The sequence below is a fragment of the Phalacrocorax carbo genome, chromosome 1 (assembly GCF_963921805.1).
Source record: "Phalacrocorax carbo chromosome 1, bPhaCar2.1, whole genome shotgun sequence".
Taxonomy (NCBI): domain Eukaryota; kingdom Metazoa; phylum Chordata; class Aves; order Suliformes; family Phalacrocoracidae; genus Phalacrocorax; species Phalacrocorax carbo.
The window spans coordinates 36918804-36942490 of NC_087513.1; the positions used below are offsets into that span (position 1 = coordinate 36918804).

At 37.1% G+C, this 23687-nt stretch overlaps 1 protein-coding gene across 4 annotated transcripts in view; it reads left to right on the forward strand.

The window, feature by feature from the left end:
- Positions 1 to 23687, forward strand: part of USP15 (ubiquitin specific peptidase 15) — a 66439-nt gene that overhangs the window by 29694 nt on the left and 13058 nt on the right. For 3 of the 4 annotated variants that reach the window (XR_010372420.1, XM_064448565.1, XM_064448556.1), the window contains exons 6-8: positions 2220 to 2281; positions 8647 to 8730; positions 15329 to 15473. Coding sequence is in view for 3 of the 4 variants with exons in the window: in XM_064448565.1 (XP_064304635.1) it covers positions 2220 to 2281; positions 8647 to 8730; positions 15329 to 15473 (291 nt within the window). In the remaining variant the exon portion in view is untranslated. Of the gene's footprint in view, positions 1 to 2219; positions 2282 to 8646; positions 8731 to 9526; positions 9892 to 15328; positions 15474 to 23687 lie in introns of those variants that run through there. The other variant, XM_064448572.1, reaches the window with a different exon arrangement.

The following is a 23687-nucleotide window of genomic DNA, read 5'->3' on the forward strand; positions in this document are numbered from 1 at the left end:
GATGTGTTCTTATGATGAAACTCAAATTTGAAGAACTTTTTAGGTACTTTAAAAGAATAATGTCTTCTACTCAAATTCCACTGGCCAGATTTCAGGAAGAAATTAAGAAAAAATGAAAAGACTTCAGATAAGAACTGTAGAGACAAAAGAGCTCGAAAACCTGCTTTAGCATGAAACTATATAAACACTTTAAAATCCCTTTATGGGAGGATTTCTTACAAGATAACTTTTTTACTTTTCCAGATGAATATAAAGAATAAATATTGGGTTTTAAAGCTACACAAATATAAATGTTAACTGATTTAACAATTTCAAAGAATAACTTTTCAGATTACCACATTGATTCTTTAGTCTTCAAATAGAGTTGGATGTTTTTTCAACAGCTGTAGTTCATGCTGTTGTGCTACAAATACGAATGGATGAAATTTGATGGCAGTAATTGTAGGCAAGATTATATTGAAGTATTTCCTTTTGCCTTGAAATACTTGACTCTAACCTACTTACCAGCAGTATTTATGCTGTGCTTTAGTTTTCTTTTATGGCATGGAAGGTAAGTAATCAGTGCACCAAAAAGCTTGAACTGTTGTGCCCTTTAGCTTCATGCTGCATGTACTTAAACCCTCACACAGGTAATTTTAACAACGCAGAGGTCCTGCTGGAGGAGCCCACATCTCCCACAAAAGATTTGCATCAAAGATGTAACTTGCAAATTGCCTCGATCCCAGTGAAACATTAACTATGAAGCGAACGTGGTCTAATACAGCCATAGAAAGATCTCTAGGTGACATCTGTACTTTCAGCAAAACAAATATTGTTCAAAACAGAGTTTAACCATGGTTTCTGAAAATGCTAAATGTTGTGGTAGACCATGTGTGTTTGGTCAGCTGCACTTGCTGACACACGAGGTTGTTATTTTTCTTGCTGAGCCTTCTAATGTAATAATAGTTATTCTGACTGTTACAGTCTATCTAATCTAATAGTTATTTTTTACTGTGTAATTCTAAACTACCTGATTGAGTAAATGAACATTTTGAATTTATCAGTTGGTTTCTGAAGTGAACCTTTAGGGGTTTCATTGAACTTCTAAGTCTAAATCTTCCCTTTATTTAGTAGTCTCTGAGAGCCAGTGGAAGGAAATATGGCACAATCTGTCTTAGAGCATTCATGACCAAAGGCAGAATATTCTTCTCTTCCAGATAGAAAGCTGGTAGAAAGCTAGTTTTCAGTGTCATGTCTTAGTGTATTCAGACTGGAAATGTGATTACATCTTCAAGTGGCAGCATGACTTAGGTATAAGGTTTTGAGCATAAGTACATATGTAAATATATGTCACTGTGTGGACACAGGCATAGCATGGCACTTAGCATCCTTAAACATCAGTGTACAGTTATGCAGAATTAGTTGCATTGGAAATTAAGAATTAGATTCAGTTTAAATATTGGAGTCCAGTTGCTATTTCAAATGATCTAGCTATCCCAGCTGTCAGTCCACAAAGGCATGAGCTTTTTGTAGGTCCTGTGTCATATCAGCCAGCATAGGGCAGATACCTCAAATACCCAAAGGCGTTTCAAATGGCACTTGATGCCTGTGTTTAGGACTGTGTGTTCTGTACTCCCTTTTGTACCAATAACAACTTGAATGAAATAAATTTCATTAGCCAAATGTCCCATTGGAAAATTAATATTAGATTAATACTGCTGCAAAAACCACAGGAGTAACCAGACAGGTATGAGTTTAAGTTTATCAAGGCAGAAAATGGTTTGGTTTGGGGGTTGTTTGGTTGGTTGGTTTGTTTGTTTTCTACCAGTCTCTGTTGTGTGTGAGGCAAAATTCCTTCAGGAATGTCCCTTAACAGGGCTGTCGTGTAGACATGTCATTTCTATAGATTCATAGATGCTGTTCAGACGTTGCAGGTCATCTTCTGACCTCTTTGAGAGGTAAGGTCTTGCCATTTTATCCATGGATTGTTGAGGCATAGAAATATTAAACGGATTGCCCAAAGTTGCACAAAATAAGATGCAGGGAGGAAAAGGTGAACAGGGCAAGAGGAAGGTGCATTGTAATTGAATGGAATATTCTTGAACCTCAGGGAATAGTAACTTAAACACCAGTCTTTTCCGTCTCAATCACTTGATCAGCAAATCCATTAAAAAGATTGGAATAGAAAGCAATCTACTGATATTTTTATTTCAGCTTTTTTATTACACTTTTTGTGGTAGGTACTGGTGATAGAACAGAAGAATGAGGATGGAACATGGCCAAGAGGTCCTTCAACTCCTAAGTAAGTTGTAAATTTATGTCATATTATTCACTATAGCTTAACTATTTTCACATGAGACTTTGCTTTAAAAAAAAAAAAAATTTTTTTAAGTGGCATTTTATTTTGAAAATCAGCCTTCAGGTGTTCTAGCTGAAAATATGTCATATAGTGTATTTGTTATAAGTAGAATATGACATAATAATGGTGAATATACGTTGCTTAATTTTGTTGGTTTCAGCCAATGATATACATAGTCCTGCTTAAAAATAGAAAAAACATCCACGGTAGAAAACTAGAACAGCTTATTTTATTTAGATTTCTGTTTCAAAGTATAGCATATCTGTTCAGTGAACATAGATACATGTATTTTATCAATATATTTCTTATATGTAAAAGTTTTCACGGGTAGCTTGTCCTCTTATTTCCAGAGCGCAATATTTACACATATACATTATTTAAGTTGCAGTCTATGTTACCAGTATGTTTTGTTCTTTGTTGGGCTGTCATGAATTAACAGTACGATATTCCTTTTTCTTTTCTGTTCTTCCTGCTGCCATTATCAACAGCACCTTGATAATGGCAAGTGAGTAGGAAGTCTTGAGTGTGGTTTTTCTCATTTAGATGGATAAACTTTTTAAAATATTGTTTCCAGAATCTAAATCATGTTCTGTTGGTTTTGAAAACAGTTGGAACTAGTTACTAGTAAACTAACACAATGTCAGCTTTACAGATAGTTAACTGTGGTTTTCCCTTTGTTGGCTGGTCTTGAGCATACGTTTCATAAAAAGTTCTTTTAAGTTCCTTTTATTCCTTTGGTTATTCTGCATGCGTGTAATTGAGAGTCACTGTTTTAAAACATTTTTATAGTATCATTGCTTATCATTTGAAGGACAGAGATTCTTCAGCGTTGTAGCTCAAGTACTTTTCTTAGGAGCCCTGGCTCCTAAGTTGCTTAATGAAGCCTGAGTTCAAGTTAAGCTTAGTATGAACAGTACATTCTTGCTTAATAAGATGTTATGACACAAAGAATTGAGAAAGTAGAGCAGCAGAAAGAATGGGATGCAAAATACTTGGAGTTTAATATCTGACCTCAAAAAGCATGTAGTAGAAATGTAAATTCTGAGTCAAATTTTATATGTAGATTTTGAAGGTTGAAAAAATTCAGATAACTCAATGTCCTGGATTCTTTCGGAAGTTTTAGTAGGAAGCTATTCTTGGTGACGGTACTTCCTTTTCTTCTGCCAAATTTCCATTCCACTTTATGGAAGGCATTCGGGAGCAGTATATAAATTAAAGAATATCTCCTGAAAAATGCTTGATCTGGGGACAAGTAAAATGTTAATTGAGAATACTCGTGTCAAAGGAGGCTATAAGTAAACCAGAAAATGAGGATGAATAGCTTCACTGTGAAGCTCGGCTATGTTTTTGAGGTTTGGCAGCTATCAGAAAGATTGATTGAAATTTGGTATTCAAATGCGTTGTCAGAGCTGAAGGCTTGCAAAATTTAGTGGATCCAAACAGAAACTATCAACAAGCAGTAATGGAGACAGGTCTTTACATCTGTTTAAAACTTTATGAAAAATCTAATAAATGTTTAAAGGGGTAGAAATATTAAACACTTGCTTTTGAGACTTCTGTGTGAGATGCTTTAGGAGTATTAGTCTGTCATCACAAATAGTATAACTCCAGATACCTTCCTACAGTCCTCTCATTGGTAACACACTGGTCTCACAGTGGATCCTGCTGAGACTACCTCTTTGTAGTACTTGTTTGAGAAGAGTACAAATTGTAAACATAATTCTGAGGCCAGTTAATAAAGTGCCCTGTTTAGAAAGGTCAAAATATAGAATATTGGAAAGTATGAAAGATTTATAATGCTTGAAAAGGACAGGATCATTTCAGAATATCGCTCTGGGGCCTTCTCTTCTCCAGGCTGAACAGTCCCAGCTCTCTCAGCCTCTCCACGTAGGTCAGATGCTGCAATCCCTTGATCACCTTTGTGGCCTCTTGCTGGACTTGCTCCAGTATGTCCCTGTGTCTCTTGTACTGAGGAGACCAGAGGTGAACCCAGCACACCAGGGGTGTCTTGCCAGCGCTGAGTGGAGGGGAAGGATCACCTGCCTTGAGCTGCTGGCAGTACTCTTGTCAGTGCAGCCCAGAGGCCGTTGGCTGCCTTGGCCGCAAGGACACATTGCTGGCTCCTGTTCAGCTTTTTGTCCAGCAGGACCCCAGGTGCTTCTCTGCCAAACTGCTTTCCATCTGGTCACACCCGCCGCCCAGTGTGTACTGGTGCCTGGGGTTATTCCTCCCCAGGTGCAGGCCTTTGCATTTCCTTTGATTGAACTTCTTGAGGTTCCTGTCTGCCCATTTTCCCAGCCTGTCGAGGTCTAGCTGAATGGCAGCACACCCATCTGGTGTATCAGCTCCTCCTCCCAGATTTGTGTCATGTTTAATCTTGCTGAGGGTGCACTCTGTCCTGATGTTCTGATCATTAGTAAAGATGTTAGAGAGTATAGGACCTATTATTGGCTGTGGTATAGCACTGGTGACTGTCCTCCAACTGGACTTCTTGCCACTGGTCAGAATCAGCTTGGCCCAACTATTCATCTGGTTTTTGGTCCATTTCACTGTTGAGTTATGAAACCCATGCTTCACCTGCTTGTCTTTGAGCATGTTACAGGAGACAGTGTCAGAAGGCTTACTGAAGTTCAGATAAAAAACATTAATTTATTCGCCCCCCCATCTGCCAAGCTGATCATCTCATCACAGAATGCTATCAGGCTAATTAAGCAACATTTCCATTTCATAAATCCATGCTGACTAGTCCATGTCACATTCTTGTCCTTCATGTCTTGGAGTGATTTCCAGATTTAGTTGCTGTTTCACATTCTGTGGGATTGAGGTGAGGCAGACTATCCTGTAGTTCCCTAGATCTTCTCTCTTACCCTTTTGAAGGTAATAGTGCCATTTGCTTTCTTGCAATCTTCACGAACCTCTCCCAGTAGCCAGGACCTTTCAAAAATAGAGTGCCATCATAGTAACATCAGCCAGCTCCCTCAGCAGTTGGTGCATCCCATCAGTCTCATGTATCTCTAGTGTGTTTAGGTGTTCCCTAACCTGATTGTCCTCCCCTGAGGGTAAGTCAGCCTTGCTCCAGATTCCAATTTCAGGTGTGGGATTCTGGAAAACTGGCCTTACTGGTAAAGAAGACATTGAGTACCTCAGCTTTTTCTGTGTCCTTTGTCACCAGCACCCCTTCCCCATTTAGCAGTGGTCTGTGTTTGCCTTAGTCTTCCTTTTGCTGTTTGTGTACTTATAGAATCTTTCTTGTTGCCCTTCACATCACTTGCCAGATTTAACAGCAAGTACGCTTTGGCTTTCCTGACGTCATCCCTGCCTAACTGCACAGTATCTCTATGTTCCTCCTGGGTTTTCTGCCCCTGCTTTCACTCAGACACTTTCTCTTCATGTCTGAGTTGGGTCAGGAGCTCCTTGCAGGCTTCCTGCTGCCTTTGCTTGATATTCTACTTGTCAGGATGGACCATTCTTGAGCTTAGAAGAGATGGTCCTTGAAAATCAACCAGGTCTCTTGGGTCCCTCTTCTCTCCAGGGCTGTATCCCATGGGGCTTTTCCAAGCAGATCCCTGAAAAGGCTAAAGTCTGCTCTCCCAAAGTCCAGGGTTGTGTTACTGCTTTCTGCCTTGCTCTCTCTCGGGATCCTGAGTTTCGCCATCTTATGGTCATTGCAGCAACTAGTTCCTCCTTGTTTGTATATGTACTGGATCCAGCTGACCACCTCTCCTTCTTGGCTACTCTGTCGCCTAGTCCCCCATAAGGACTAGGGCCAGTGAATGTTAGCCTTCTTCCAATTGTCCAAAGAAGCCTTGTCTGCTTTTTCTTAATCTTTATGTAGGCAATGCGTAGCAGATGCCCACTGATTATTGGAGGAAGAGAGTTGTTCTGATTGCAGTTGGTTTTGCTGATGTCCATTTTTGTCTTCACTTTGGATCACTATGGGAGTTTAACCATAGCGTTAAAAAAAAGTTTGTAGGGAAGTCACTATCTAATGTGAGTTATCGTCTGTTTTGGCATAGGACTACAGTAAAGTTTGGGGTTTTAACCTGTCTTTTGCTGGACAGTTAAAATGCTAAATTATAATAAATAATTTTGTGAGGTTTGTTAGATCATAACATGTTACCTTTCAAAGTTATTTGTTACATAGCTGGAAAAATATCAGGAATGATGTTGAGAATTTGGTTTACTCCTCTGCATGTAAGAAACAAGGCCATTTACTGATTATTGGTTTTTTTACAGCTAGAGTTTAAAATTGATTATTTGTGTCAAGCAAGCAACTGTATTCTTTGGACATCTTTCTGTGATGTTTTAACACCACAGTAACATTAATACATATTGAAGTTAGCATACTACTAAAAGGATGTATACTTTGTCTTAGAACCTTACCTTTAAAACATAATTGAGTTTTTGTTGCACATTTGATTACTCCTTTTGTCTTAGGAGATTCCGAAGTCATTGCAGTTATTTTACAAGTAGATACTTTTGGTCATTCTTTTGTACAATTTTGAAGGTAGAACTGAAGCATGGCAATACATTCAGCATTAGCACTTACTGTCTTTTCAGAATTTTATTATCCTTGTTCTGATCTTATTTTTTGTTTTAAATATTGGGAGAGATTTCTGCCAATGTTGTGACAAAGTTTTCCCACAAGTATTGAGATGAATTAAAAGCTGTAAGAGCCGTGAATTAATTCTGTTATTCTCTGTACACAGGATTTAGCAATATAAGCAGCTGTAAGCAAACAGAAAGGCTGCACACCCCAGAGTAGTAGGAATCTCTTACTGCTTTACTTGTATTATCACTTTGTATTTGGTAGTAAATGCTATCAGAGTAGAACTACTGATTGTCATCTTCTCTAAGAAACGAATTAACTTGTTTTTAGTTTTTGGTGGAAACCAGACCTTTATTTATGTAGCTTATTCTGGTTTCTTTTAATTTCTTAGACAACAATTAGTTGTCTAAAATACATTCAGTTTTTAAATTTAAACCTATTGCAATTGAATTTAGTTCAAAGTATATAAAAGCTTCAAATTTTTTTGAACTGAGTTATTCTGAACTGAAATTGAACTTTTCAAAGAGCTGCTTCTAAAATAATTACATGGATGAATGTGCATAATTTAACTTTTGCCTTGAATTTGAGTAGGGTTAAACTGACTTCAATTTTATATCTTGTGGACATAGTCTGTTTTAATTCTTTGAAGATAATGTTTAAAGAAAAGGATTTAGACTGATAAGGGAAATCTACAGGACAGCTTTATGAATGTTGGTCAGAACACTGAAGAAATTAACGAACGTTTTCTTCACATGGTGATGTATCTTTTCTTTTGGAAAAGATTTATTAATAAAAAATTGAGAAGAAATGTGAAAATATACTCAGGAATATTCCCTGTGTAAAAATATTTATCTCCTTGCAGACTTGAGTTCTTGAAAGGTGCTTAGAAAAATCCTGAGCATGCAGAATTTCTTTTCTTAATATTGTGATATGTACTTCAAAGATTTCCAATGGCAGCTAGAGCTTTTTGCAAACCAGCTGGAGTTGCAAAGGGCCCACAAAAATATGAAGGTGCCTAAATTCCTTTGAGTATTCAGAGCCTTTTCCATGGTTATGTGTAAGATCTGATCAGAAAAAGAAAAAACACTGCAAGATAGTTGTATATTGTATTTATTATGTTCAGAGGGTCTTTGATTAAAAAGATCAGTATTATAATTAAAAATAGTCTTAAACAATGGGGATGAGTGATAATGCTATTGCTTTTGGCAAAAGGTTTTTAAAGGTTATTTAGTTTGTGCATAATATCCTGGAATTTTGTTAACAGCGTTAATAAGACAATTTTAATTAAGTGGTTTCATGCTGTTATTAAGCTAACCTTGAAGTATGTGTCTTAATCTTTTTTGTATCTCATCTAAACATCAATTTATAGTTAAATAAAAAATTCCTAAAATTTCCATGTTAGAAACTTTACATTCAAAGTTTTAGAACACCAAAATACCTATAGTCATACTATAAACTGGAAACCATTTTCTTAGCACAGTGGCATGTGATATTTTTGTTCGTTTACTTGCTGCTTGTTTTTAATAGCTCTGTTTCTTCAATATGATATGAAAGTTTAAAGTACTGTGAAGCATTTCAACTTCTAAAAGATGGATTCTGAGGGCTGTGTGTCCTGGGTATTTTTAGTGCTTTGCCCACTTTTTAAAAAAATATTTCTTTTCCATGCTTGTTTATATGCATTGTTCATTTGTTAGCATTCTTTCATAGTTTTTAATATCTCAGCATTTTTATCTAATTTATCATTTTCATATTTTTAAAGGTCCCCAGGTGCATCCAATTTTTCAACTTTACAAAAGATCTCTCCATCTCTATCAAATAATTATAACAACATGAACAACAGAAAGTAAGCAATATACCTTAAAACATTATTTAATGTAATCACCCCAGTGTGACATAAACAAGTTTCAATGTTTTATAACTCCTAGCTTAAGGATTTTTATTTGTTTTGAAGTATTTGGATTGTGAATTGTTACTGGTCACTATTTCACAGTGTAGGTATTGTAAAGTATGACATCAGGAAATGAAATGCAGTTAAAGATGTTTGGTAACTCTCAATCCTCAGTAGAATAGACACTAAAAAGAATGTTGAGCATTATAAGAAAATATATAAAGACTTCATTTAGAGTTTATCACGCGAAAAATACATTGTTGTTGTTATTATCCTGCCTGAATTTAGATGGAAAACAAAAAAAAAAGTATGAACTACTTATATTTATCAGGTTTTCCCTTATGTATTGATGCTAAGGTATTATAGCAGCATATGTGATATCACACATTGATTTGAGACCACTACAGCTGAATTGTTTTAGCTATAATGGTTGTCATAGTGATTATAGCCATTGATTAATTATCAGCAACTTAACGTCTGTGTCTTAGTGCTAGAAGATTTGAGAGAGATCAGTCTGATAGGTGTGCTGCAATATTGCAATGAGCAGAGGCTTAGTAAAAGAGGCGTGTCACTTTTAGGGGTTTTCTCCTTTATATTCCAAATCAAAAGTTTAATAAAGAATGTGATAAAACTCTAAAAGAAGAGTTTCCATATTCCAGTGGCCAACTTTGTGTGTAATCTTTTTTTATTGTGCACAACTGTAAAAAAGGTGGTGAATATAGAAAAACATGGAATTATTTCACTTTAACAGATAATGGAGCATCTTTCAAATGCTTGAAACCAGAGAGCCCTCACCTCTAATGCAAGCTGGGGGAAATTGAAGAGGCTTATTCTTACAATTCATTCAAATTTAAAATATTTTTCCAAACATGCATTTTGTGATCAAACATGAAGATGTTAAATATTAAAAAGGTGACATAGATATTAAATATCTTATACAATATCTTCCAGTTAAATACTGCATTTATCAGAAGTGATTTTTCCCTAAGGGGTGAAGTGTCACTTGTGCTTCTACCAATTGTGAGTAGCCCCAACTCTCACTGTTAAACAGTTGAAATCCATGTATTTAACTGCAGTCTATTGTACTCTGTGTGTGAATGTGTAGTAAATAAAAAGTATATTGTATCTGTGATTGTGTGGAAAAATTACTTGACCAGAGCTGAGCCTCCAGCTGAGAACTAATTGCTCCTTCCCCCATTGCTTATGCAAAAGACAGTTGTAACGCCAAAACCAAAGCTTCACAGTTTTGGTTACTTTTTCCTAGGGAGCCACCATTTTAAATCAAGCCAGCAAGGCTGCTTTCTTTTTACATTTTCTTTTTTCTATTTTGTTTTAATGTTAGCTTTTCCCTAGTGATGCTGTAGTTATTTTTAGGAAGCACTTATGAAACCTGTTGCCAGATCTTGCAGCTTTTAAAGACGGCTTTTTCACTTGCTTTAGCTGATTTTGGTTTTATTTCTTGGTTTATTTTGGAGCCAAAATGGGAGCTTTTAGAACTTTAAGGTAAAATTGTGGGGTTGTGTTTTGGTTATTTGATTTGAGGATTTTCAACAGAAATATGTGTTTAAAAGGAAGTGATAGAAAATTGAGATTTGATAAGGAATTGGTCCTTTGAAGTGCCTTAACTATAACTCAGACATTTGTAAATCAGATAGTAGGTACATGTTCTCTATAGCATTATGAAATACGAGCCATTTTTCTCTTGTAACTCAAAACACTGTATATCTGGATGTTATATAAGGCAGATATTCAGTGCAGAAATATATGATTTTCCTTACAATGCAGTAATCAAATTATGACGAGTTTAAAATAAATATTTTTAAAAATCACAAATTTATAATTCATTACAGTATATAATACGGGAGTATTTTTAGGAGCGCTTGTGTCAGAATACCCATTCAAGACAAATGAGTTCAGTGATAGAGAAGTCATATCCGTTAATATACTATGTACTTTAAAGTACCTACTGTTGCATTAAGAATTTTTGGCTTCAAAAGTTCAATGGAAAGATATATCTCTGTATTTATTTGTATTATGCCATTCTGGATTAAGATCAGTTTCTTCCTATTTCTAGTCTTCTCACAAATATCTTGTTGACAAAAACACTACTTTTTACATTAATTAATGCTATCTTCTTCTCATTACTTTCCTAACTACTTAATGTCAGCTTTGCCTGGAATTTATTTTCATGTTTCTGCCTTATTGTCTCTTACATTCCATGTTACCTTCAGTACAATAGCGAAATTATACATTTGTAGCTTTCCGGCATCCATTGGCACCTCCATAATGGACATGAGATGCTGTGACTCTTAAAAAACAAAACATCGTTTTGAAGATTTTAGCTGACAAAGCTGATTTGTAAGGCAGAAAAAGCAAACAACAGGTTGTGTGTAGTAATAGTCATAAATGTTAGTCATTGCAAGCCTGGTTATGCAATTATTATAGCTCAACTATAGAGTACATATTTTTCAGAGTTTTAACATAATATCATGTCTCTATATGGTACATATTTCTGTAATACTTGTCTAATATAGAAAGCTGAGTAATAGCCTCAAATGGGTAAATATTTGTGTGTTGAGCTAGTCATACATTAGACAGTAGAAATAGCTTGTGCAAATGTTACCAGGTCCAAAGCCGTCATTTCTGTAAATATGAGTTTGCATTTGATGGAATGGAGGATTCCAAATAATTGATCATTGATGTTCTTTTGCCTTTACAGGTGATCTTGTTGAAAGAATAACATAGGAGGATTAGCATAATATGTGTTAGTGGATTCAGAAGAGCAGGGAGAGACACGCATCATTTAAGTCTTAATGGAATTTCTGTTTATTGCTGTTAAAAAGCAATACATTTGATGTAACATATGGTATTTTTTAAATTATGTGGGGAGGGGATTAAAAATAGTTGAACAGGGATTTTGCTTGGGGAATTGAGTGAAAAGTTGTTCTTCATTTGTAACCATTGTTTCAGGCTCCTAAAATGACTTGCTTCATCATTCAGTAGTGTCAACTTTCAGAAGATGGACAGCTGACAGCTTTGTTCACATGCTTGGTATATTTAAATGTGCTTATTTCAGGAAGGATAAATGTTAATTAAATCACCTGAAGAAACAGTTTCTTCATGTTGCACCTGACTCATAGGCAAATATTATGAGGACAGTGATTTTTTTTTTAACTTCATTTAAATAGATTATAATGTTATCTTTTGCTCTCCAGACAATGATCATGAACAGTAACAAAGACAGTAGTGTTTGTGTAGTGACATAGGCCTCTTCTGCTGCTTCAGGCATCTCTAAAAACTGATGGAATCCAATTATGGGTTTGTTAAAGTGGCTGGTCACAAAAGCACATTGGCAGTGCATTAAAATGGTTGAAATATTACAGAGCTCAGTAAGTGTTCCAAACTTTTAATTTTCTGGGCTCATTCTTGTAATTTAGATTCCTTTTGCACCACCTGTTGTTGGTATATGGCACTCCACTGTCAAATTGTGTCCTTTCCAAAGCTAGAGATGCTTTTCCAAACTTCTGTTCCAAATCCACGCTTCCCAGAACTCCAACTACATGATGTGTGCTTTGGATTCATTATCATCTGAAGCCTGCTTTGAGGTTTAAAGGCAGGATACAGACAGGACATACAAGTAATTTCAAATATGACACATGCAATTCAAAATGTCTAGATTTACAGATGATAAAATCTCATTCAGAAACCTCCCTTTACCATTTTCACTATTTCAAGAACTCTGCCTAGCTGTTCAAGGGTATGAAGATTGTTTCATATTTTCAAGTCTTGCCTTATTTTTTGAGCAGCAATTTCTTCTAAGAGCCATCAGTGTTTTCCTTCTGTTACTGCCCTTACTTGACCACCACATTCTAATACTACCCCTCTTTTCCATGCATTGTTCCTTCATTGAAGGCAACTTTCTAAAGGTTTTGTAGGAAAAGCGGATGGAGGTTCGGGACACACTATGACAAGTTACATTTTCTAGGGCATTTCTGTCTGAATGAAGTTTATGTAGACTCGCCTTGCGGCTTTAATTCCTTTCGATTGTTAGCCATTTACTGCTGACTCTTAACTTTATTTTTTGTCCAGTCTCAAAAGCATGAAAAGCAGAGGCACAATGTAATTTAAATAAAAATAATCTTCCAGAAAAAAATTAAGTTTGCAGACTGATAGAGCCTTAAAGAGGTATCTCCCAGTCTCCTGCACATCGCAGGCACTCTGTTTTACTGGATATGATTTGATAAAATATCACAGAATCCTGAAAGAAAAATACATGGATAGACCTGACTCATGGGATGAGTGTGGTAACCATATTCTCTAAACCCCTCAGATGTATTTCTGTGGGCCAGTCCAGAAGATGAAACAGCTCAGAAATGGCTTTCCCATTTGAGAAGTAAACTCTGACAGTTTGTCCTTTAGAGCAAACCAACACTAGGAATCTATCTGCATTATAATTGTCTTGAATTAAATTATCATGATGTTACTCAGCTAATTTGAGGAAATCTTTCGTAAGAATGCACTATAGCCAAAAGACACCAACTGCATTTCTTAGCTTTCTAGTGTCCCTCCTAAGGTGGCAGTTCATGAAGGCAGGAAAGCTGCAGAGAAGGAAAAAGGGGAGTGAAAATCCCCAGGAAAATTACATTCAATCTGTTTATTACCCCTACATCTCCTAAATTTCCAAGAGATTTATCTTCTGTTAACCATGTGAAAAGTGTAATCTTTTGAGTCAGGTGAGGAAAGCAGTAGGAAGTAAGCAGGGCTGAAAGTAGAATCTTACTGTGTACCCTGTATATGTGCATTCCTGTTGCTGCTGTGCACTGTTGAGCTGGGTTGGGGGGTGGGTTGTATTTTGGAGGTTGCATTAGCACCAGTGGCAAGCTTGTGCTTTTTCTTCCTTGGGGAGCTAAGGTTTGCCAGCTTAAGAGAATTGAGGTTGATTGCAGTAGCTGGACTGCTGCTGCAGTGGGAGATGGATGGGTGAACCAGGGACTGACGATACAAAAGGGCTGACCCCAGAAGCAAGTGTGAAGGCTCTGTGAGTCCTGGAGTTCAGAAAGTATCTTGTGTAAACTAGGGTGAAGCATTTAAGTCAGGATTAAGCTGAATGGGCAAAACTAACTTCACAGGGATTTTTCATGGAGAATGACCAGTAAACACAATGCCACTTAACTAGTTTTGGGGCAAGTCAGAGAGCAGAGAAAATCCATGTGTATGGAGAAGGAAAGGACTGATAGGAAAGTCAACTATTAAAAAGAAATGATCAGATGTAAAAGTTTGACAACAGCAGCTTTATGGACAGTGGAGCTATAAACTACACAGATTTCTGAGGCAATCAGAAGAGGGAGAAATTTTCTTCCACTTCTGTTTGAAATTTTCAGTAACTCTTGTGATTAAAACAAAACAACTGTTTTTCATGATAAGTGAGTGTGCACTGAGGGGACAGTTGGAATTCAGTTGGACGTAGAGTGTGCTACTGTTCAGGAGTAATGGCTGGAGTGTACCACTGGACACTTGCATCCTCAGACTTTTACAATTATAAATACCAATTTTTTTATTAGGATTGATTCTTTGCGTTGCATATTTTTCCTTGTCATTCTTGGCAATTGATTTCCAAATTTTTGTTCAGGTTGTTTCTAATGTGAATAATGCTTAGTGACTGCAGAAACACTCTTGAACTTTAGCCAAAGCTACTATCACACAGATTTAGTTATGATCAGTGCCTGAAACAGTTTAAGAAAGAGTGTAACCTTTCTGGTTGGTTATTTTTCCTAACATCTGTGATACTGCAGAGCATCCTCTTACAAGATTCTTTTGCCTTTCTACTATTCTCAGATATGCTTACTTTACTGTTTTGAGGGTTATTCTGTATTTAGTATTTGCGTGATTTCATCTGGAAACAAATTGCTTTAAATCTTATCGTTTTACCTATTTCAGTCTTCTCCAGTTTCTCCAAACAGATGCATCATAGAGATCTATAATGAAGTTGTTACAAGGCATTTTGCGCATTCTTTTACCTCTCAAGGCTTTCCTGCGTTTGCATGCTGGATTGTGCTGTCCTAGCAGGGAAGCTATAAATAGACTCTCTGATGCAGTGAGGCAGCTATGCCACAGTGGCCTTGGAAATCTCAGCTTTCACCTGTAACTCTGCATTCCCATTCCCACCGACCTCACTCTTGCAGTAGCAGGATGCAAAAGGGACGTAAATGATTGATTGCTGCTGGTGGTGTCTAAAGTCTGAGTGTATTAAATTTGATGGAGCAATGAAGACTAGAGTAAGCTGTGAAGCTGCTCCTATCAAAAAGGGGTAGGGATATAATAATTACAGTTATTGCGGTACATTACATTTTGGTTGTTTGCACAGGTGACTTTTAAATTGAAATTAATATTATGTTATTACCAAAGTTAAATACTAATTTACAGTCCTTTCTTGTTTACAGAAGTTACTTTAATGTTTTTAATCATTTAAGTTTATAAAGTACTTGTATGTATTAAACTACTATAGAGTATATGTTTACATTGTGAAAGATGTTTTGGTTTTTTTTTTTTCCAGTGTGAAAAATTCAAACTATTGTCTCCCATCATATACGGCTTATAAGAATTATGATTATTCAGAGCCAGGAAGACACAATGAGCAGCCAGGCCTATGTGGCCTGAGTAACTTGGGAAATACATGTTTCATGAATTCCGCAATTCAGGTACGTACTTCAGAATAAAATGAGCTTCTCTTATTACTTGGAAATTAATCTCTTGTTATATTTTGTCGTGTTTGGAAAGTAATATTAAGAGACTCTATTAAGTAGCAGGACAGGATTAAAAGTCAGGAAATAGTACATCTATATTGGTATAGTAGAAAAGTTGATTTACATAGCTGCATTCGTTTCCCCTGTTTTTTGCAGTGATCAATGTCAGAAGGAGATTTGACCAGCATTCTACTTGAGTGAACCCTTAAGTGGGATTCTTTGCTTTTTGTAATGATTGCCATGCATGCAAGTCATGAAAAATACTTTTTCATTTTGAGATGCGCTTGAGTACAGATAGTAGTGCTGAAGTGTCAAAAAGTAGATGACTGGTGTATTACTGTGCCTTTCTTTTTATCATGTACTTTCAACAGGTTAACGTGCATGGAACCTTTGAACATCTTTCCCTTTGACCTTTCCCCTTTGAATAGCTGCTATTTCATGGATGAGATATTTTACAGGAATGCAATACCTTGTTTCTTTGTTATGATCACAAGAGAAATACTAGTATACCTAGTATTACTGTTACCAAGACAAAAAAAAACTTAGTCCTTTTAAGTGGAAGCTGCAGTGGTAGATTAATTAATGAGTAGAAAGAACTAGTAGTTTAATTTGGTTTTGTTTAGTTCTGGACCTCATGTTTTGTCATCAAAGCAGTCTTAGGTCAAAAAACTTTAAAGTATATTTAAGTTCTCATCCACATTTTTCCCTTGCTGAGTATAAAGATACTAGATCTTAACCAAGCATATTTCAGAGTTAATCTCCTGCTTTGTCATCACAAGGATTCCAGACTTACACTTGTGATTTCTTTGGGTGAAATAAAAACTGATATTGAATTCCTTCTTTAGCCTGTTTAGGAAAAAAGTAGTTTCAGATACATTTGTAAGCTAAGTTTATGAAGTTGTTGAAATATGTTCAAAAGAAGAAATATTCCAGAGTTTCATAGTCTGTGCAGATTTTCAATCCCTACTTTGTATATAGAATCAGAGAATAATTTGCATAGAAGGGAGCCCAGAATGATAGTGGGTCCCGCCTCCTGCTTGTGTGCATTACGCTAGTCCTGTCACTGTGCACTTCTGTACCCTTCCATTAGGTAGCTGTAGACAGCCATGAGCTTTCCCCTTCGTCTTGTCGTCTTCAGGTTGAACAAATGCATATAGCTCTCAGCCTTTCCTTGCATATTGTTCTCCAGCCCCCGACCATGTTGGAGGTCCTTCTCCACTCTTATGTTGGGAAGCCCCAAACAGGACAGTGTTCCAGCAACAGTCTCACAAGTGCCAAACAGAAGGGAAGACTTAGTTCCCTTTGCCTCGGGATACTATTACTAATACAGCCAAGCTTGCAGCTGGCCACCTTTCCCACAAGGATGCACTGCTGGCTCTTCCCCATTTCCACAGAATAGGACCAACAAAACTGTTTTCTAGCCAATCAGCCACCAGCCTGTAGTGATTTATGGGGTTATTCACTGGTTATTTCATACTTATTTATGTAAGGCATCCATAAAATTCAGTTTATTCTTGTTTCTAAAAATGTTTTCATGAGGATACTTGAGAAGTTGAACATTGCAGGAAGTAATTAAAATTTTTTTTTAGCATGCTGCACAAAAGACTGCTAAACTGAAAGGGGGAGGGACACATTTTGTCATGTCTTCTAAATAAAAATGCTATATGTAACCTTTCTTGATTACTGAATTACGTCATTATGCTATTGTAAAGAAGAAAACAATATATTTCTGTGTCTATTTTATGAACCAGAATTATCTTTTAAAAGTTGAATTAAATGAATATTCTTAGTACATAGTGAAATAATTTTTTCTATGATGCTACACTGTTCATCAGGAGAGACTGCTACAAACAAGGATAATTTTGATTACTTAAAACTTTGTTAAACTGGTATACATGAATTTGCAGATATGTAGATTTAAAAGTAACCTTTTAAGTGAGAATTATAAGCCTAAACCTAAGGGTTATTATAATTATAATTATAGCCTAATAACCTAAGGGTTATTGCCTTTAGGAATCTTACGCAGCTTAACAAACTTATCACATCTCACATCAGTATCCCATTACGTTAACTGGATTTAATTCTGAGGTCTGCATTCTAAATCAGTCAGCTTTGACTTTATTGCTTTTCAGTTATATCTAGGGAATCAAGTGTTCAAATAAGTTCTGAGAAACTAGTGTATATTAATAAATACAATTTTGCTGATTCACAAGACAGTGCTCTGGGTAAGAAAATTAGGTGTTTATTGAGCAGTGCAGCTTTTAGTTTGGCATGGTACCGTAGTATGTCCTTGATGGTGTGGTTTTTTCAAATGCATTATTTGGTAGCTTTCTTACCAGGGCAGTGTAAAGTATCCTTCAGTTCCATGTACTATCTCTCAAATAAAGTATTGTTCAGAGTTCAATGTTATCTAATAAATCAATTAAGGTGCATTTTAGTGAAAGTATGACATATTCTTAACACACTAAGGTCTCGCGGACTGCAAGTTCTACTGTCTTCTTCCTCTTGCCACCACTTCCACCTTTTTTCCAATTACACTGAAAGTATACACTTCGCACTAATTTGCCATTAATTTCATCTCTACTGTTATTGGAGTAACATTGATTTATTCTGGATGGAGGTGTCATGCCTATGGCTGAAGCACTCTGAACATGTTTGTTCTTGTCTAATCTTGGAAGCAATGAAGGGATGGGGACAGATAGTATGTGAATGGCAGACTAGGCAGCACACCCATCTGGTGGCAGAATTCCCATTCAGCTAGACCTTGACAGGCTGGGAAAATGGGCAGACAGGAACCTCAAGAAGTTCAATCAAAGGAAATGCAAAGGCCTGCACCTGGGGAGGAATTACCCCAGGCACCAGTACACACTGGGGGAGGAAAGGGGCGGCGGGTGTGACCAGATGGAAAGCAGTTTGGCAGAGAAGCACCTGGGGTCCTGCTGGACAAAAAGCTGAACGGGAGCCAGCAATGTGTCCTTGCGGCCAAGGCAGCCAACGGCCTCTGGGCTGCATTGACAAGAGTACTGCCAGCAGCTCAAGGCAGGTGATCCTTCCCCTCCACTCAGCGCTGGCAAGACACCCCTGGCGTGCTGGGTTCACCTCTGGTCTCCTCAGTACAAGGGACACAGGGACATACTGGAGCAAGTCCAGCAAGAGGCCACAAAGGTGATCAAGGGATTGCAGCATCTGACCTACGTGGAGAGGCTGAGAGAGCTGGGACTGTTCAGCCTGGAGAAGAGAAGGCCCCAGAGCGATCTTCAATCTTCTCAACATGCATAAATACCCGGGGCGGGGGGAGGGGATGAAGAAGATGGAACAAGACCCTTCTCTGTGTTGCCCACCAAAAGGAGAAGAGGCGATGGGCGCCAACTGAAACACAGGCAATTCTATTTAAACATAAGAAATTTTTTTTTCTCAGTGAGGGTTACCAAGCAGTGGAATAGGTTTTCCAGGGAGGCTGTGGAGCCTCTGTCCTTGGAGATATTCAAAATGTGCCTGGACACAGTCCCAAGCAACCTGCTCTAGGTGACCCTTCTTTGAGCAGGGGACTGGACTAGACAATCTCCAGAGGTGCCTTCCAACCTCAACTAATCTGTGATTCTCTGATCGGCTTTGTTACCTACTCTAGCTTATCTACCTTCTTAAGGTGTCTTCCTTCACAGTTATGTCAACACAGCTTTGTTTGTTTGGATGAATCTGTTTTCTTTAAACAAAATATTTTACTGTAGAGTTTTAGATTCTGAAATAGTTTCCAATCCATTCATGTTCTGTTCCAAAAGGTCTGCTTTGAATCCCTCCATTCAGTCAGTGCTGAGTGTAATCACTGTAGCTTCCTTCAACAGAAGCAGAGTTTAGTTTATCCACTCTCATGCTGATTACCACTTTTCTCAGATATTCGTCCTTCCCAGACAGTATTGTGTCCTCTTACTGTTCAAGTAAGAACCATTTCTGCGTCAGAAACCACTTCATTTCTCAGACAGCTTCTCTTTGCTTTCATCTCATGTACAGCGATGATGGTTTGTATCGGAACTGTTATAAGTGTTCCTTGAAGAAGGGGGCCAGTTTATTGCTCATCTTGCTCTCCATGGTCTGACAAACTTGTCTGAAGTTTTTTGCCCTGTAACCACACTAGATGGAAGTGTGATAATCCTGGCAGTTTCTTAAATTTTTTTGTAAGTTCATTAATAGCTCTTCAACCTATAGGTAAGGTTAGGCTTGCCCTTTCAGCCTTCTAAGTGGTTATTGTAAAGAGACATTTGCTTTTCCAAGCAGGGACTTTGTGTTACAAAGCTCAAGACTACTAGAGGAGCAATGGTGAAGAGATGGGCAAGATCCTCTGTGGTACCACAAATAGCTGCAACCTGAGTAGGAGTAAGGCGAGGAAGGATAAGATACCATTGTATTTCTCCCAAGTGCTGTTGTTTTATCACTGTTTCTTATTTAAAAAAAGCAATAATCCAATATTTCATATTTTGGTTGTATTGGAAATTTTTTATAAATTTTTCAGATTCTTTTGAAGGGGTATTCCATGTATCTAATTTTAGTTTACTTCAGTGCTAACACCTAAGCCTTGCTTTTTATTATTAAGGCCTAAATATCTGCTTTTGCAGATTTGAGCATTAAATAAACAGGAAAGACAACAGGGAGCTTGTGGACTTTATGAAAACATAAATGAATTATTGACCCTGTATCAAGCAAATAAAAAATTGTTTGGCAAGTAGATTTTTATTCACATTTACTTATGTCCATGTCTGTTCTACACTGAAAAAAAAATTAGAAAAATATGAATCTCCTGAAACATTGCTGTACGGCCACCTGTGGATGTTTCCTAAGTATTGCTTTGCCCTTTTGGTGGGATACCAGTGATCAGAGCTCTGTGGGAAATGTTGTTTGTTTTTTTTTTTTCTTTTCCAGTGAAAACCTGAGTGTTCACAAGGTTTTAATTTTGTGATTCAAAACTAGAAGTAGTAAAGTAAATGCTTTAATTAAACTTCTTTCCCCCACCCATTTTTATTTTTTATTTTTTCCGTCAGTGTGATTATATATACTTGACTTTCAAACAACAGCTGTTGAGAGCTTTGCAATGGGTTATTTCAGCAGTTTTTGTTCTTCAGAAAGCCAATGAACATTCCCTCTACAGTTACTTATGGCAGTGACTTTATCCGGACAAAACATAACATCTTTCACCAAAACCTGAAATTTTGTTTTTATTGCTCTGTCTCAGTTGCCATAGGCATACGGAGTTTGGGTTAAGGGGTGTACTAGCTGAGTGCTTTTTCGCCTCATCTGACACTAAGTGCTTCAGACAAAAGATAGGCAGGTGTAAAGTAATTAACTTTTTCTCCAATCACTTGGATCTTTCTTTCAGGCAGTCAGCTCCTGGTCTTTTATTAGAAGGCTGAAATAAGAAATTTCAATGTCCCTTGCATAAAATTGTTATTAAGTAGGACAGCTGAAGAACCATGATACTTAAAGGAACACTCAGTTTTTAGCTCAATTTCATGATCTTACTGTCTGCTTCTTATTTCCCTAGTTCACTGGCATAAGAGGTAATGGTGTTTTCTCTGCTTTGAAATGTTATTTTTATCATTATTTCTATGTAATATACCTTATGGGATGTGAATAAATGTTTTGTTGTTACCTTAGGATCATCAGATAATTCAGGTTAGAAGGAACTTCAGGAGGTTTCTAGTGCAACCTCCTGCTCAAAGGAAGGTTAGCTCTAAGGTTAGACCAGGTTGCCCAGGGCTTTATCCAGTCTGGTCTTGAAAACCTCCAAGAAGGCTGCACAGGCTCTCAGCTCCACTGCTTGACTGTTCTTACAGTGAAAATGTTTTCCTTCTATCCTTAATCTCTCTTGTTTCAACTGATGCCGGTTGTTTCTTGTCCTCCCATTATGCATCGATGTACAGAGTCTGGTTCCATCTTCTCCTTAACTTACCTGTAGGTACCAGAAGGCTGCTGTTGGGTCTTCCTGAAACAGCCTCTTCTGCAGTCTGAACAAGCCCGAATGCTTCAGCCTTCTCTCACAGGGCAAATCCTCCCAGGCCAGACTGTCTTGGTGGCCCTCTTTCTTCATTAGTTGTGGTGTTTTTTTTGTCAATTAAGCAGAGTCCTTGCAAATTCTTTTATCAGAGTTTTCCCATACTTAATTTAAGTGGATGTGGAGAAGTGTAATGTGACCTTTTTTTTTTTTTTCCACCTACATGAAGGTTTCATAGGACTATTATGTCCTAGAACCTAGACAGGATCATCACTGTCTAGTATTGGAATTACAGTATTCCAGTGAGGCTACAGCATTAATATATATAAAAGGCACTAAAAGATTATTTATTGTTAATTTTCCTGTGCATCTTAATGGCTCCCACACCCTACTAGAGAGCTGTGCTCTCTAAACAGTAGACTGTATGTGTCTTTACAAGTGATTAGGTCTTCTTTTTGACTCAGTAGTTTAGAATTCTTCCAGGGTGTTCATATGCATGTGTATGTGCATCAACAATGCATGCAGTGTTGCATAATACAGCTGATGCACAAATTATGTGAAGCATCGTTTCATCCAGTCACATTGTTTGATTTTCTTGGAGGTTGATTATGATCCCTTGATATTGATTATATAAATAGTTGTTATTCACAGATTGTTCTGCTCCAGAAAAATATTTTTTTTCCTTTTTGTTTCCTTGTTGTCCAAGTAATTACTGTATAACATGGAACTATGACTTCATTGTTAACCTGAACACAGCTGAAGACCGATCTTTCTCTTCTGTGGTTTGTTTCATACTTGGTCTTGGAGTTTCTACATCCTATTCTATCTTTCCCATGATCCTTTAGCTAAATGACCAGTTTGGGTTCAGAGACTGAGCACTTTACAGAAGTTTTGTTGGTTAAAGAAAACTTGTGGAGACTGCAGTACCTGAAATGAGGTGCCATTCTGTTACCTCTTTAGTTCACAAATGGTTTTCTGTAGTTTTACCACATTTGTTCAGCTTTTTTGGTTTCTATTATTCTTCATCTGTCAGTATACTTGTTAGTTTACCTATGTCTGTGTTTTAAAACAAAAAACCCCAAACCACTAGGTTGAAGAGGGCACATAAATCTAACGACTTTGCTGTCTAGTAGGTTGTCCTGGTTCTAATAGTTCTTTTTTTTTTTTAATTGTTGCTTTCCATAAGCCTTCCTTGATAACCTACAGCATACCACATCATGAGAAAATTATAATGTAGGCTTTCTTTCATATTGGTTTCTGGATGCTTTTTTTTCCCCTGTGACTTTAATCATGATCTTAAATAGTTCTCCATTGTCAGTCTTTTCAAGAAGCAAACAAGTTTGTAATTATTTAGCTTTGTCAGTTATGTTGAAAAGATTAGTGGGTATGTGGCCAACTGTCTTAGTTCCTTTAGCAGCTACTCTTTTAGAAGTTGTGGCATCTAATATTTTAGAGGAGAAGTCAGCTCTGTATCTCAAAAGTTGCTGTGTTCAGATACATACTTGTACGTTCCAGTACTACCATCAGCGTCATCTTATGTTAGAATGTGGAAATTCTTATAAGGAAAAAGCTAAATTATCTGTAGTAATCTTCCTGACTTATACATACAAATTAATAGTCTGAGAAAGTGACAAAACTCATTTATCAGGTGAAAACTAGGAAAAGATTAATTAGTTCTTTGGTGAAACAACACACTCAGCACATTGTGTAGTGCTTGAATAAGAAACTATAGAAAAATGTGGGCGTTTTTTTCATTATTTAATTCCTTGTTCTGGACATTCCTCACACTAAGCTGATGAGCTGAAGTGATTTGATTTCCTAAACCAGCCCCAAAATAATCCAGAAGAAAAGTGAGGAGAAAACGTAGTTTTTTGACAGGTTAGTGAGATGAATGTTTATTGTACAATCAGATGAGGATCAGCAGAGAAGGGGCAGGACTTCTTTGGGCAGTAGAATTTGTCACATCACTCAGATTGAACATGCAATTTTACCTAAACTGTAGTTCTATTTATAGTTAGGTTAGCGTGGTTTGCGCTGTATTGTTTCCAGGTATCTGGTGGAACTTTGTAGTCCATGCATTCATTTAGGTTGATGCTAAAAATAATCTTTAGAAAACTCTGACCACTTTTGTATGAATTTGAGAGACCAAGCATTTCTCCTCTTAGCCGCATGGGTCAGTTCAGAAC